This window comes from Myotis yumanensis, unplaced genomic scaffold, assembly GCF_028538775.1.
Source record: "Myotis yumanensis isolate MYYU_CA2020_CCGP unplaced genomic scaffold, mMyoYum1.0.hap1 SCAF_17, whole genome shotgun sequence".
Lineage (NCBI taxonomy): Eukaryota > Metazoa > Chordata > Mammalia > Chiroptera > Vespertilionidae > Myotis > Myotis yumanensis.
In genome coordinates this window covers 39,116,565-39,132,104 of record NW_027223768.1, presented here as the reverse complement: position 1 = coordinate 39,132,104, position 15,540 = coordinate 39,116,565, and the positions used below count along the sequence as shown (strand labels likewise).

At 46.0% G+C, this 15,540-nt stretch overlaps 1 protein-coding gene across 1 annotated transcript in view; it reads right to left on the bottom strand.

The window, feature by feature from the left end:
• Positions 1-347: 347 nt before the first annotated feature.
• F5 (coagulation factor V) overlaps positions 348-15,540 on the bottom strand; it is a 64,132-nt gene continuing 48,939 nt past the window's right edge. The window contains exons 18-25 of the mRNA XM_070396570.1: positions 14,330-14,446; positions 13,421-13,492; positions 12,391-12,491; positions 10,136-10,291; positions 7,881-8,025; positions 6,430-6,581; positions 3,510-3,692; positions 348-1,996 (exon numbers count right to left, since the gene is read on the bottom strand). Of these exons, the coding sequence (XP_070252671.1) occupies positions 1,850-1,996; positions 3,510-3,692; positions 6,430-6,581; positions 7,881-8,025; positions 10,136-10,291; positions 12,391-12,491; positions 13,421-13,492; positions 14,330-14,446 (1,073 nt within the window). The 3' untranslated portion in view covers positions 348-1,849. The remainder of the gene's footprint in view (positions 1,997-3,509; positions 3,693-6,429; positions 6,582-7,880; positions 8,026-10,135; positions 10,292-12,390; positions 12,492-13,420; positions 13,493-14,329; positions 14,447-15,540) is intronic.

Genomic DNA, 15,540 nt, shown 5'->3' with positions numbered 1-15,540 from the left:
AAAGTGTCACCAAGTTTGTAATTTCTCTTAGCAACTTGAAAAAATGCCGGAGAACTAATGCCGTGTTTCCTCTGACCCTGTGTATCTATGATACGCGCATAGCCTCTCTTTCCCGATTCCTCATTTCCAGTGATGAATAATGCTCAGGTTGTATCTGTTTGTTTCTTTTTCCAAGTCGTGAGGACACTGTGAGTCACTAATTTCTTTCCCATAGCAACCAGTTATTACATAACAAAGAGTGGAGTATGTTATGTCAGTGGAGGATACGGCACAAGTTGTAATTTCATCTACATGACTTCAAAGAGAGGAATAAAAATACATGGTTTTATTTCAAACTAAAAGCTGTTTTAACATTTCTCCACAGATCAGATGTAACCCAAACATTTGATTGATCTCCAAAGTGATTTTCATATCAATTAATAATTCATATTCATATTCATGTCGACCCGTCTGGGGAGGATGAATCATAATTGTTATCATGATCATTTCCACTTTATGGAACAGAAACCAGACTGAAGGAGAGGTTGGGAGTCTGCTCATCTTGCTTCCAGTTTCACCTCTGACTCAAACTAGCAATGGCCCCAGGCAGGCGGTTGAAACTTCGTGGCCCTTTCTCTTCATGCAGTGGACAATGAGGCTGGATCTCTGCTCCATTCTCGTCTCTCCCCTTACCTGCTAGTCGGCCTGATTTCCTTGCCTCTATTATACCTCGGTAGGTAAGAAGAGATCCCACCCATTTCTACAGTAGAGGGACCTCTTGCAAATTGCAAATGTCGGACTCATTGTTCAAAAATTATTAAGAACTTCAAGAGAGTGACCCCAGAGCATTAAGTTGGCCAGGGCCCGGACTGACTGGCATCGCTGCACTGGGCCAGTGGGCACCAGCTGTCCCTTAGGTGAGCCTATGTTCGAAACAGTGCCACGTAATGTCAGTTGGAATGAAGCCAAAGTCCGAGTTCTATGTTTAATGACCCCTATTGCTGAACATCCGCTTTGTGCCATCAGCTCAAGGGAGAGCAGGTCAGATTCATAGGCCAACGGGGCTGCTGAGAAGATGCTTATTTGCATTTTCCTCGTGGGGGGTCAGAACCACCACTGTCCTGTGGGTAGGACAGGGCATTTGAAGCTTTCTTCGTTCACACGATAAGATTGCTTTTCTCTCCACTGTCAAAAAGTCAACATTAAAAATTCTCATTTGTTTCCTTTACTCTTAAATCATAGTGTGTGTGTGTGTTTTAAAATATATTTTTATGGATTTCAGAGAAGAATGGAGAGGAAGGGAGAGAGAGAAACATCAATGACGAGAGAGAATCATTGATTGGCTGCCTCCTGCACGCCCCACACTGGGGATCAAGCCCACAACCCAGGCATGTGCCCTTGATGGGGAATTGAGCCATGACTTCCTGGTTCATAGGTCCATGTTCAACAATTGAGCCACACCAGGTGGGCCATAGTGTATGTTTTTTAAAGAAAAATGTAGGAGTGACAGCTACCCAGGTATGGTTTTAAACATTATTATCTCTTTTATTAATATGTTCAGGGTTTAAAAGAACTATGGTGAAGCATGTTAACTACTTGAATAGAATATTACTTCATAGAGCATATTTAATCATTGTGAAAGATAAGCCATTTTCTTGTTGGTTCTTGTTATTTTCCCATTTACATTCAAATTAATGCAAAAATACCAGCTATCATCTCAATTAATGGTAGCCAGGAGTTACATTATAAAAATTTCACATATAAAATTTTATTCTCTAATAGAGAATTTAACATAGCTATAAAATACATTGCCCACTCTAAGTGGCTTGATATGTTTAAGAGTCCTTCCTGTCTCTCTGAATATTTAATTCTAGTAAATATCACAGCCGAAGAGCTCCAGGCGAAGGGCAATACTTTGATTCCACGTTTTCGGGATGATACGGATAAACCTGGAAATGATTGGAGGGTTGAAAAAGTTCTTCACATGCCCTTTGATATTACTATTTCCTTCAAAAATCTGAAAGCAAAACATGAGAAAATCCTTAATGGTAGTATAATGAGTACACAAATCTTACAGTGAATTTTAAAATTATTTTTGTTCAAATCGAAGGTATCCAAGAACACAGACAACATTAACACAGAGGTGACCCTCAATGAAATCCTGCTCCAGACAGGCCTCATTAGGAATTACGCCTCCCTGGTGATCTGAGTTAAAGTAGAGGAGGAGAAAACATTTGATCGGTATATGGGCAGCTACAAGCCCAGCTCTGCGCTCAGGCCCTTTTCCACTGAGTGACTTGGAGCCAGTTACTTAAGTTTTCTGATTCTCGATTCCTCATTGGCAAAATGGGGATAATGAAATTTTACCTTATGGAAGTTGTAAGAATTAACAAAAGTCTGTAAACATATAACAAGTACCTAGTAAGTGACAGATAGTGGCACCGATACATGGTTAGCTCTTACCAATATTTAAAATAAAATGCAACCATGCATCTATAGTCCTCCTTTTTGGATATACCCTATAGTTTCAGCTAAAACTGTGTCCCTGCTCCGTTATTTTTGTTTTGTTTTTTGGTGTGTTTTTTTGCTTGTTTTTTGCATCCCCAGAAAGTTCCCCATGATTCACACACAGCAGAAGCTAACCCACAGTTGTTTCTGACAATGATGCTTATCCTGCCAGGAGGACATCCTGGTACAGTGAGAAATAAACCAAACCAAGTCAGAGAAACAGCCAACCCAGGGGCTGGTTACTTATGGCCATGGGTGTGTGATCAGTCATGAACAACAAGCATATCCAAGGCAACGCTAATGCAGTGGTAGAGTTTCTGGACCCCTCTATGGACTGCATGTTTGTGTCCTCCCAAAATTCATATATAAACTTTGATACTTTACGTAAAACTAGAGGCCCGATGCACGAAATTCGTGCAAGAGTAGGCCTTCGCAGCCTTGGCAGCTGCAGCCCTGGCTTGGTCCGGAAGGACATCTGGTCTAATTAGGATATTATGCTTTTATTATTATAGATGAGTGAGGTAGTATTAGGAGTTGGGGCCTTTGGGAGGTAACTAGGATAAATTAAATGGAATTAATACACATAATGAAGGGGGGAGGAGACCTGGGAGCTCTGCGTGGACTCAACAGGGCAGGCCACATGAGGACATAACAGGAAGAGGCTCTTACCAGAACCCGACAGGGCCCACACCCTGATTGGGACCCAGCCTCCAGGAGTGTGGGAAATAAGTGTTTAAGTCAACAGCAGCCCGAGCTCCATCTCTCTCAATTAGAGGTAAGGATGTTTCACATCAGACCCTGGAGCTTTGTTCTCACTGCTTCACAGGTGGCTCAGTCAAAGCAGGAGGCAATGTGCATGGTCCCTGTCCCAAGACCAGTTACCTGCAGAGCTAGGGTTTACAGGGGGGACCTGCCAGCATGTATTTGTCCAATGCAAAGAGCTATCTGCAAATGCAAGGTATCATTCTCATCACAGCACCGTTTTCTAACGGCTTCCTTTTTGCCCGGATACCACCCTGTACCTTGTCCACCATGGAGGATTTCTGCCTGTAAGGCTTCCATTCCACTCCCTGGTCACTGTAGTGGACGGTGTAGCTCTTCACGTACATTTCAGAGGAGAGGGACTTGCAACCCTGCGTAACAATCGCAGTTATCTTCTTGATTTTGAGCAGATCGATTTGTAACCACTGCTTGTTGTTGTTTGCCTGTGAAGATGAGGAGAACGCATGGGTAAGACAGATGCCAGAACCTTCGCTTTTTTTTTAGACCAAGTTACTCAGAAATGCCAGAGCTCCAAGGGTTTCTTTTCTGTCTCATCCCTTACGACTCCTCGAAGCCTTCCCTGTTCTGTTTGTTGCTACAACACGTATGCTAACTTCTTCCGGAGTCATTCACACATGTGCAATCATGACCTGGGTCCATCTTTGTATCCCTGCGTCCCTGAGCACAGGGGCCGATGAGTTTCGTTGCTATGCACTTACCACAGAGCATGGCACGCAGTTGGTGTTCATCAAATATTTGTTAAATAAACAAGTAAATTAAATTGACTGGGGAAAAATATTCACCCGATAAATTATAGTTAAGTGTTATTCTGGTAAGCAAGTTGGTTTAAATGCTATGATGATATTACTGATTACTGAAGGGTTACCTGGGAAAGAATGGAATAGTATCCTGTCTTTATTTTAGAAAAGCCCACTTTCCTTTCCGTTGTTAATGTCCAATAGGAGACATAGTCCAATTTCTTCTTTTCAGGTATTTCAAATACACTGAGAGACCTGATAAAGCTACACCTAGGGCTTGATATGCACAGTAATTGTCCCACCTCTGGCCAAATAAAATGCCTAGATACATGCTTGGTGCTACGCATGTGGAGGAGGAGGATCAGAGGACAGATTGAGTTTTAGAGTAATCTGAGACGAATTTTCAATTCTGGGAGATTCATCAAGCCCCATAGTCTCATTCAGTTCTATATGAAATAATGAAATAGTGAACATTGATATATTTGTCTCAACATCACTCATATGTGCATGCCCGTATACACATATGTATACACATGCATATGTACATAGTCATATACCTTATATATCTTTAGAGAAAATTAATTTGATTAAAAGTATCGTATTGGATGATTTTTATTAATTCTGTTATACCCTTTAGTGGCGTTTGGTGGTATTGCAGTGTCTTCAAACCAAGGTGGTACTAGTGAAGCAGAATATAGGTAGCTAGAGGGGTTTTCTAGGCAAAACTATTTTTTAGGCATAGAAGGGGTAGAGACCCTTCCAGCTGCATGTAGGCCTACATATGTCTCGCTTAGATTTTCATCCTCTCTAAAGAGACCCTATAAACCCACTTCATGCTAATAGTTTAAGCGAAACAAATAATTGTGACCTAGAATTCCAGATTTAAAATGACAGCATTAAAAATTAAAATTAGCATTTCCTCTTTGGAGCCTTTATTATTTCACAAAGACTAAGAGCATATTGTATTCGGAGCAAGTTTTTTTTAAAAGGCTGGACCATGGAGGGTGGGGGACAAGGTTGCACCATGAACAAATCTAAAGTGTCATCTGGGAAACACCTTTCTTCCTCTCTCTCCTTAACCTTTTACTCTTATTTTTATGATTTTTTAAAATTACATAAATGTAATGTGACATTATTAACTTTATTATTTTATCTTTTTGGGTCTCAGTTCCCCCCTCTGCAGAATTGCAAAATGAGGTGTTTGGGTTGGAGGAAGGAGCACTGAGCTGCCTATGGGGAGAACGGGATTTCTGAGGAGAACAAGAAGTCTAAACAAAAGTATTTATTTCATCTCCTTTGTGTTGAGATTTGAAAGGAAAAAATCCAGATCAGATGCTTGCTGTTCTAACATTCTGGTGACCCTCCGAAGGTCCAGACATGAGTTTCAAGGCATAGATACTGGTTCCCAAAACTATCTGTACAGGGCCCACGGTCTTCTAGTCACTCCACTAGCGTCTCTGGTGACCTAATTTAAGGACAGGAGGTGGCAATCCCTAGCAAGTCCAGGGAATTGCAGTGGGCACCTTAGGGAGGGTTAGGAGGAGAGAAAACAGGAAACTTGGATTAAATTGGTTGATGGGCTTGTTCTCATTTCTGATGTCATTCGGATGCCTCCGGTCAGTTGAGGAGTGCAATAAAAGTGAGTCAGTTATTAAGTCACCCTAAAACTGTCACCTGAATTACTCTGTGGGTGATATCAGGGGCAATATAAAAGCTGTTTCTCCAACTTAGACCACTGTTTTACTTCCTGGTTTTGCCCCATTTTACTATGCGGCCAATTGTCTAAAGCAAGCATTTCAAACTGCAGCTGGTGGGCCGCATGCCTCGAGGCATGTGGCCTTGAGTTTGACATGCTTGGTCTAAAGGAATGTCACAAAGTTCTCAGAAAAATTGGAAAAAAGAATTTTAATGGCACTCCTACGAAAATGAAAAGTATTGCTAAATGGGGCATGGTGGGGGAAAGAAGAGATGTTGGAAATCTAAATCACTTAGTGCTAATGTAAGTTGTCTCAAAGAGGATTTGCAAACTACAGCCCAAGGCCAAATCTGACCTACCACCTGTTTTTGTAAATAAAGTTTTATTGGAACTCAGCCATGATAATGTTTACGGTTGCTTTCCCGCTACAACGAGAGATGAGTCGTTTTGACAGGAAACGTATGGCTCATAAAGCCCAGAATATTTATCCCCTGGCCTTTGACCACCCCTGGCTAAATTAAGATTCGACAAAGAACTGCAAAGATGATGATAACTTCTCTGCGAGTCAGCGTTAGAGCGAAAGCTCCCAAGTCGACAGGCATGCTCGTCCTCAGGCCCAGGATCACAACCTGCAGAAACAGGGGGTGCTGTCTGGCTTCCCAGGCCCCCCGTGTTCCTTTGTTTGCTCCTGGAAGCGGAGAGAACTGTGTTAACAGGGATAGTCACCTTGGCTTGCCAGGCATTCACACGGCCCTGGGCATTCAGGCGGGCACGGGAGGGCTCCCAGTAGTCTCCCCACCAGGACTTTTTAAATGAGGAAGCTGTGATTTGCGCGCCTTCTATCTTCCCACTTTCCATACCCAGTGGGGTGGAGCATCCTGTTGAGAGAAAAGTAATGGGATTAGTACGCACCACCAGCACTCCCTGTACCCCATTTTGTGCGCAGAGGAGAGAAGGAATACTGTTCCTCAGAGTGCCAGCAACAGCAACCATCACAACAATCAACTGTGTGGGTGAACAGAGCTGACTGTCCCATTTCAGGGAGTCAGCTTGACTCTACGAGCTGATCAAACTACCGCTTACATCAGGCACCACACAGGAGGAAAACAATGATTTATGGAGCTGTTCCAAGGAGTGCGGCTGCCTGTACGAAAGCTGTATTTCATTGGAGATGGTACAAGCCCCTGCTACCTGGGCACTGGCACAATGCCCATCCCTCATCCCTCATGAATATCAAGAGTGTATGTAACATTGCCTGCTCAGATAAGAAACTGGTTCCAAGGTTCGGCTACCTTCTCTACCATGAGCGTGGCTCTTCCCTCCACCCTGAGAGAAGGTGCTGTGGCTTCCCAGCAGGCTGCCACAGCGAGTTTCAGGTGCTTATATAGTGGGCTCTCCCTCCCCTTAGCCGTGAGTAGCCAGGCGGGGTCTGGATCAGCCAAGCCCTGGGCTGGCTGCTTTATTCTATTACCCCAGGCCCAAGGCAGGTATTACTTTCTGTATGTGTTTTACAGTGAAAGATTTTTGGAAAGCACCACTGGAAGAGTCAGAGAGGGAGAATAGTTATTATGACTCTCAAACATCTTTGTCCTACATCGTAGAATTTTATTATGGCCACATGTGATCCCCTACATCTATTTATACCACAGGTCACATTACATCCCCTGAAAAATAGCAGCTTAACACAGAAGAGGCTTGGGTACCTACATAGGATGTGAAACAACACAGAGCCTGGTCAAGGTTTCAGGAAGTTGGGAAGCAGAGGTAGATTGCAAAACCACTCACTGGATACTGACGCATGCCGGGAATGTGGCCAGATGCTGTTATTACATGAGTGTCCTCGAGGACTTGGGAAGAGCCAGGCCTAGTTTGAATCTCAGTTCTCTGGGAAATGGGCTGAGGGAGGTCATTCTCAGCTGGGACCCTCCCTGGGGGTCAGGGCGGAGACCATGCCATCCAGGTGCTGCTCACAGAGATGGCACCCGCCCCCTGCCCGGGAGAACCTGTGTCCGCTGAGTCACCATGAGCGTTTACCTGAATGGAACCTCTGCTTCCCAGAACGTTGCTTCAGGAGCCTACGTGATTGAAGAGAACTGAAAGTCCTTCCCCTTCTCCCGCACCTCCCGACCTGGACTCTCTGAGCGGTGGTAAGATAGTCACGCATCTTGGTTCCTCACCATTAATCTCGCAGCCTTGCAGCTCCAGGCGCAGGGCAGGTCTGTGGTAGGATCTGGTTGGATAGACCCTAATGTATCTTGCCACGATCGGTGGGTCAAACAGATTTTCTTTTACTGTAAAGGCGTCGGAGTTGCCATCAAAATACTAGAGGAAAAGAGATAAGCTTAGTTATGCAAAAATTCTCTGTAAAGTGATTTTATAGTAAAATGTTGGTGTCATTTAATATGATGATGTTAAATTTTCATGTGGCCAGAACTAAATCAATATGGTCTTAAAACATATTGAAGGATGCTTCCACTTTAGGAATATGGAACAAATGTACTTTTCCCGATTCCTCCTGTTAAGCACAACTAAAACCATGAGAACGCTCTGGAAGGGGGAGAGAAGGCAGAATGGCTAGAGTTCTAGGACCCTAGGAACAACATGGTCATGGGCTCCCTGGGTTCCTTTTGGCCCCACAGACCCCAGACTTGGAAGAAAAGAAGCCAGCAACCAGGAAACACCAATGAGCACAGACAGAAACAGCCCCAGCACGACCCTGCTTTCTCTAGCCTCAGAACCAAGAGAGGGCAGCCCAGCATGACAGAGCTCTCTTAGACAATCATTGCTCTCCAGCAAGCTCAGCTCCACAGAAACAACTATGGACTCTCCTCATCGAACAGCAGCAAAGGCCAAGGGCGGAGCCTTGACCTCCATGGGCGTGAAACTGCGATGAGGCACCTCTGTGCCCTCACTGGGGTGTGTCGGAAGGCCAGGTGGGGGCCAGCTCCTACCAAGGCTCCCACCGCTGCAGTGTCCGTGGAGAGCATCTCATCCCACCAGCAGCAAAGAGGAGGAGTCCCTGGCAGGTGGGCAACCTGGGCTGGACCCCCGGCAGTAGGAGACCGTGCCCCATGCGCTTCCCCTGCCAGAGCATCATGAGATATCCAGCTGAAACAGAGGTAGACTCAGACTAAGCAACCAAGTAAGCAAGACAGAAAAGAGAAATATGCTAGAAAGAGTAATGAGGCAAAGAGCCAGTTCTTTGAAAAGATGTTAAAAAAGGCAAATCTCTAACAAGACCAACAAAGCAGAAGGAGAAGAGACGCAAATGACCAGCACCAGACGTGAGCAGGCAGTCTCACCGCTGACCTTGCAGACGTCAGAAGGATGATAAGGGACGGACAAGCAACTCCAGACATGAATCTAGCAACTTAGAGGAAATGGATCCACTCATTGAAAAAACACTATTCCTACTCACCCAATAAAAAACAGATAATTTGAAAAGCCCGTAACTGCTGAAGAAATTTAATTTGTAATCTTAAAACTTCTGGAAGAGAAATCTCCAGGCCCACATGGTTTCACTGGTGAATTCTGCCAAATGGTTAAGGAACTAACACCAATTCTAGACGATCTTCTCCACAAAATAGGGAAAAAGAGCACGCTTCCCAATTTAGCTTGTGAAGCTAGAATTACTCTGGTATCAAAACCAGAAAAGACAGTACGAAAAAATAAAACTACTACATACCAATATCTCTCATCAATCTAGATGTAAAATTCTTTAAGCTAGAGACTCTCACTGAAATCTATGTTCTCTCTCTGATACTGATTAGTAAGAGCCACCATTTAGGATTTTGCTTATCTATCCTAGAAATAGCTAAGTGATAATATAGAAAGTTAGTCATGGAGAATATAGAAAATTGGAAAAAAATTAGTAACATCAGAACTCTTGATGGCATATTTTTAACATGAGCCCCTTAAGCACCAGATCAGATAGATGCTCTATGCTGCCGTACACCATCTGCCAATCTGAAAAGTCCGGGTATTTCATTTGATGATAAAGTGATTTAAAAAAAATATATTTTATTGATTTTTTACAGACAGGAAAGGAGAGGGATAGAGAGTTAGAAACATCCATGAGAGAGAAACATCGATCAGCTGCCTCCTGCACACCTCCTACATGCCCTTGGCCGGAATCGAACCCAGGACCCTTCAGTCTGCAGGCTGACGCTTTATCCACTGAGCCAAACCGGTTAGGGCAATAAAGTGATTTTTAAAAAGTTTTGTGGAGTTTTGAAATTTCAGAAGTCAGGCGTATCTCTTTAATTTGTAATATACAGACCTATCATTTTACCACTTTCCTTCATTAGGCCCTAGAAAAGCCCTCCGTGTTTCCAATGCCTAGAAAAGTATTTTTACAAAAGCAAAGAGTCATGGTCAGTTATAGTGACCATCAGGTGAGTCTGGAGACTCTGAAAGAGACGTGCACACTGACCATCACGTTCCTTGTGCTGTTCCCTTTGAAAATCTGCCAGTTGGTCTGGTCGGAGCTGTAGGCCACGCAGAACTCGGTGGTGAAGTAGGACGTCAGGTAGTGTTTGGCACCTTGGGACTGGATGCCTGTGAATACGACTTCCCTTTGCATGTCCACCTGCAACATAGCAAAGCCACTGAACAGAACTGTCCTTGTCCACAAGTCACACGCCACCGTAATTCATTGAGCAACCAACCAGCTTTCTTCAGAACTAAAGAGCCAGCACCTCAGGTTTTACTTAGAAAACTAATAAAATGCAGTCTGTATTTGAGCACAGAGGACCTGAATCCCAGCTCAACCACTAACAAGCTGTGCTTGACGCTGAGAAGTTAGTTAACCCCTCTGTGTCTCAGTTTTTTCATCTGGAAGATGGGATATTATTAGAACCAATCTCAGAGGGTTCATTTTAAGGATGTTATCTATCTACACTAATAAAAGAGAAACATGGTAATTAGCGTACGACCGCTACCCTTCCCATTGGCTAATCAGCATATCCTTATGCAAATTAACTGTCAGCCAAGATGGCGGCCGGCAGCCAAGCAGCTGGAAGCGAACATGAGGCTTGCTTGCTCCAGGGACTGCAGACTGCAACGTTCCCCACCTGACTTGCCCAGCCTCTGAGTTGCAACTCTAAGCAACTATGTACTATGTTGCAAATAAGAAGCTGAAACCAGCTTTCAGCCAGCCGGGATCTCAGAGCTGAAGTTACACATTGTTTCGATTATAGAACGGCAAACAAACCAGATACAAAGCCTCAGAGCTAGAGCCAGAGCTAAAGCTGGCCCAGAATAAAATAAAAAAAGAGATAAAAAAGGAGCAGTTGGGAGCTTCAGTCAGCCTGAAAGCAGCCCTCAGCCCCTCACCCAGACTGGCCAGGCACCCCAGTGGGGACCCCCACCCTAATCCAGGACACCCTTCAGGGCAAACCAGCCGGCCCCCAGGCCTCTATCCTATATAGTAAAAGGGTAATATGCCTCCTAGCACGGGGATCAGCGTGACAGGGGGCAGCGCCCAAACCCCCTGATCGCCCTGCAGCTCTGTTCGTGACAGGGGAAGGCGCCCCAACCCCCTGATGGGCCCTGCTCTGTGTGTGACAGGGTAGAACCATAACCTCCCCATTGGCCCTGCCCTGAGTGTGACAGTGGCGGCGCCCCAGCCCCCTGATCTGCCCTGCACTGTGGATGATAGAGGGCGGCGCCCCAACCCCCTGATCTGCCCTGCTCTGTGTGTGACAGGGGGCGGTGCCCTAACTCCCCTATCGGCCCTACTCTGTGCGTGACATGGGGGAGCTCCCCAACCCCCTGATGGGCCCTGCTTCTGTGCATGACAGGGGGGAGCTCCTCAACCCCCTGATGGGCCCTGCTCTGTGCATGACAGGGGGGAGCTCCTCAACCCCCTGATCGGCCCTGCTCTGTGCATGACAGGGGGAGCTCCCCAACCCCCTGATTGGCCCTGCTCTGTGCGTGACAGGGGGTGGCGCCACAACCTCCCCATCGACCCTGCCTTGAGTGTGACAGGGGGCGGTGCCCCAACCCCCCAATTGGCCCCACCCTGAGCGTGACTGAGGGTGGCATCGCAACCTCCTGATCCGCCCTGCTCTGTGCATGACAGGGGGCGGCGCCCCAACTCCTCAATCAGCCCTGCTCTGAGCCCAACCAGGGGCTGTACCTAGGGATTGGGCCTGCCCTCTGCCACCCGGGAGCAGGCCTAAGCCAGCAGGTCGTTATCTCCTGAGGGGTCCCAGACTGCAAGAGGGCACAGGCCGGGCTGAGGGACCCCCCGCCCCAGTGCACAAATTTTTGTGCACCGGGCCTCTAGTTTAGAATATTACCTGGCACCTAGTAATTGCTATTTCCCCTAACAACATTGCAAAGAAGCAACAAGAAGAAGTTATTAAATCAGTGTCACTTTTACTATTACAACTAAAGGCCCAGTGCATGAAATTTGTGCACGGGTAGGGTCCCTAGACCTGGCTGGCGATCAGGGCCAATCAGGGCCGATCGGGGCCTTCTGGCTGTTGGCCAGGGCCTTCCTTCCCTGGCTGCCGGCTGCTGGCCTGGGCCTTCCTTCATTCTGCACCTCCCCATTGTGGTCAGAACAAGTCATAACGAGCAATCGAACTGTCGGTTTCCCAGTTGAACTCCCGAGGGGATAATTTGCATATTAGGCTTTTATGTATATAGATAGCAGTAAATGTTATCAGATTAATGTCATACCTGGATCCAAGGGTTAGAGTAAAATTCTGAAGTTTTTTCTGTCATCCATGCATTATATGATCCACCATTGTTTAATCTTGCTAATTTGGGCTCCCAGTAACCTAAATCCAAAGGAAGAAAAAATGCATTCTGAATTAAAAAACACACACACTTAGCAATTTCTCAAGCGAGATCAGTCCCAGTGGAAAACCAGATCCCGGAGGACCTTCTGTGTAGTTAGAAGACCAGGCAGGTGGAACACGCTCAGGATGACTTAACCCAGGATGACAAAAGCTTGATTTCAGGTCTGTGCTTGGTCAGCTGCTACCTGCCACCCACCTGCTTTCCTGGATACAGGTCGTGTTTATCTCCTCTCAGTTATGCAAATTACTGTGGCCGCTGCTGAGTGTGCCTGCCTACCAGGAAGACCAGGGAGGGATTTATGGGAGCCTCACGGTCCTTGCAATTGACCCCTTGATCTTGGGAAGGGCTCTGAGCAGTGAGGACAGTTAGGAGGAGTTCCTGACACACAGTGGGGCATCAACAAAGTTTCTCGAATAGATTAGTGGTGGGCACAGCAAAGGGTCCTATTAATGGGGCCTCTAACACGTGCCCGATGAGGCGCCGTGAATCTGGCTGGAATATCATGTGTGACCCAAGCCAGAATGGGGGTGAATGGGGAGAGTCTTGGAAAAGGGCACATGGTCATGAGAGCAAGCTGTGTCCTCTTGCCCACTCTGCGGAGAGGTCAGACTGCCTATGGAGAGGGACCACGCTCTGGGTCTTTCCTGGGAGAGACTCTTTAGGAACATCCTGCACCAGAGAGGGTGGCGGCAATAAGGGTGCCAAGCGGCTTTAGCTCCTGCCACAGCGCTCCTTCCTGTACCAAGCACCACCCCAAATGGAGCTGCTGTGCTATGTTGTGGTGGAGGAAGCCTGGAGAGGAGCAATGCCCAGATTCTCCAGGCCCGGCTGGCATGCCTGGTTGTGCAGGCTGTATCCTGCACAGCTGGGGGAGGTGCCTCTCACAGGCTACGCTGCTGCCGCTTACCCACAAACTCCGACGCCTTGATCTGGGTATCAGCTATGAGGCCTGTGCTTAGTCCCAGTGGCATCTTACATTCTGCAAAAAAAGCAGGACAAGGAATAATGTTTGGTTAGAAAGTACATTTAACAACGCATAACTCCATGGCTAGAGATCATACTTGTGGTGGGTCAGTAATTAGATATTGTTACCTGCCTTGCATAGCCCTGACTTAAATGCATCCGACCCTAAAATGGTAAGTGCACTAACAAGACTGCTACTTTAATAGACATAGTGACACCCTATCGGAAAATAACTGAAATCCTGAAATGCAATTTGTTTTTAAACCAATTTCCATCTGCTTATATCTTAACATAAACCACTTTATAGCATTAAGTACTATCCCTCAGGGTTATTTACATCCTGATTGCATCCCTGGACAGGAATACCAGCGAAGGGGATGCAACCACTGAACTATCTGGATGTTGACACCATGCTTGGTACTCAACGGGTGCTTGATCAATGTTGGCTGGCCGGCCGGACAGACAGATGGAAATTTGTCCTGAGTCCTGGGATGCTGAGTCCAGGGACTCTTGGGGATTGCTGAGCTCCTCGTATCTTTTCCTCCTCTGTGCTAGGAGCCTGGAGGATTTCTTACATGCACTTTCCAGGGGGTCACACATCATGAAGGAGGATGCTGTACGCTGGTTCCCCAACTGGGAGGAATGCCTTTGGGCCGAACCATTTGGTTTAAGCTTCCTGGATGACTGATGTTTGCAGTATAATCAGACCGCGGCCAGAACGAAAACACTAGTGCCACAGAATGTGCCTTTGTCATATCAGAGTTCCGAGTTGAATGTTTCCTGTCTAAAGGTCAGCAATATTCTAGCAACAGGACTCTCCTGCTTAAAGGGTCCCGCGGCTCTTGGCTGATACCTCTGTCTATGATGAGAAATGGCGTTTGCATCCCTGCTACCTGGTTTTCTCCGACCTCCGTGTTTAGGAGCCACCAGCCAGGTTTTGATGCCTTCATTTCAAGAGTTTTAAATGAACCTAAAATAGAGAGTGAAGGACAGCATTGCACACTCAAAGATTAACAGGTTACTATTTGGCAGCGATCAAAGGATCCTAATATCACTGCATCCCAGGGAGCTTTAGGATAGAACTTAAGTGTTATCCATTCATTTCTATGCAGGACTAGAAGTGTAACACACAGGTCAAAACAACACACACACACACACGGACAAATAAATCACCCAGAACCTTAAAAAATCTCCAGCATCCCTTTTAGAAAGAAGCTTTCATTGATCTGAACAGAATGTTATGAGTTAACATACACATAACACAGCTTCACGGTCCTAAGGACCAGAACAACCCGGAGTGACCCATCCCTGGGCCTCAAACACTTGTCCATCTTTCCTTTCCCTCTCTTCATCCCACTAGCTTTTCTTTTTTCATACAAGAAAATTAAAGTAAAACATCTCCACATTTCAAATGTTTGATAAAGTTTACATACGTGGGTGGCGCCTGCATAACTTGTTTCAGGACACCTGGAAAGAGTGAGTTTCTGAAACCTCTGCTTATCCATGCTCACATTGGCGATTACTACTGCCAGTTAGTACTTCAGTTCTGCCAGCTACCGCTGTGAGCATTTCCCAGGCGGTGAGTAAAAATGAAAAGCTGATAGTCATCCCTCGAACAAGATTGTGAGTAAAAATGAAAAGCTGATGATAACCGCCCTCGAACAAGATTGTGAGTAAAAATGAGAAGCTGATGGTCACCCCTTCAAACAAGATTGTGAGTAAAAATGAAAAGCTGATGGTCACCCCCCTCGAACAAGATTGTGAGTAAAAATGAAAAGCTGATGGTCACCCCTTCAAACAAGATTGTGAGTAAAAATGAGAAGCTGATGGTCACCCCCCTCGAACCCTAAAAAGACGTCCAGCCTTTCCCTCAGGGATGAGATCCTTAGGGTTGAGGTTTAGACAGCCAGCCCACCCCAGCCTCTCAGGGCTTCTCCTGGGCTCCTGGGCGGCCGGCTGGCCTGGTCTCCCTGGTGACAAGTAAGGAGTGTGTCTGACTCAATCGCCTCTGTCCCTGATCTCAATAGAAAGGGCTTTATTAGTGAGTCACTGGCACGTTTGAAA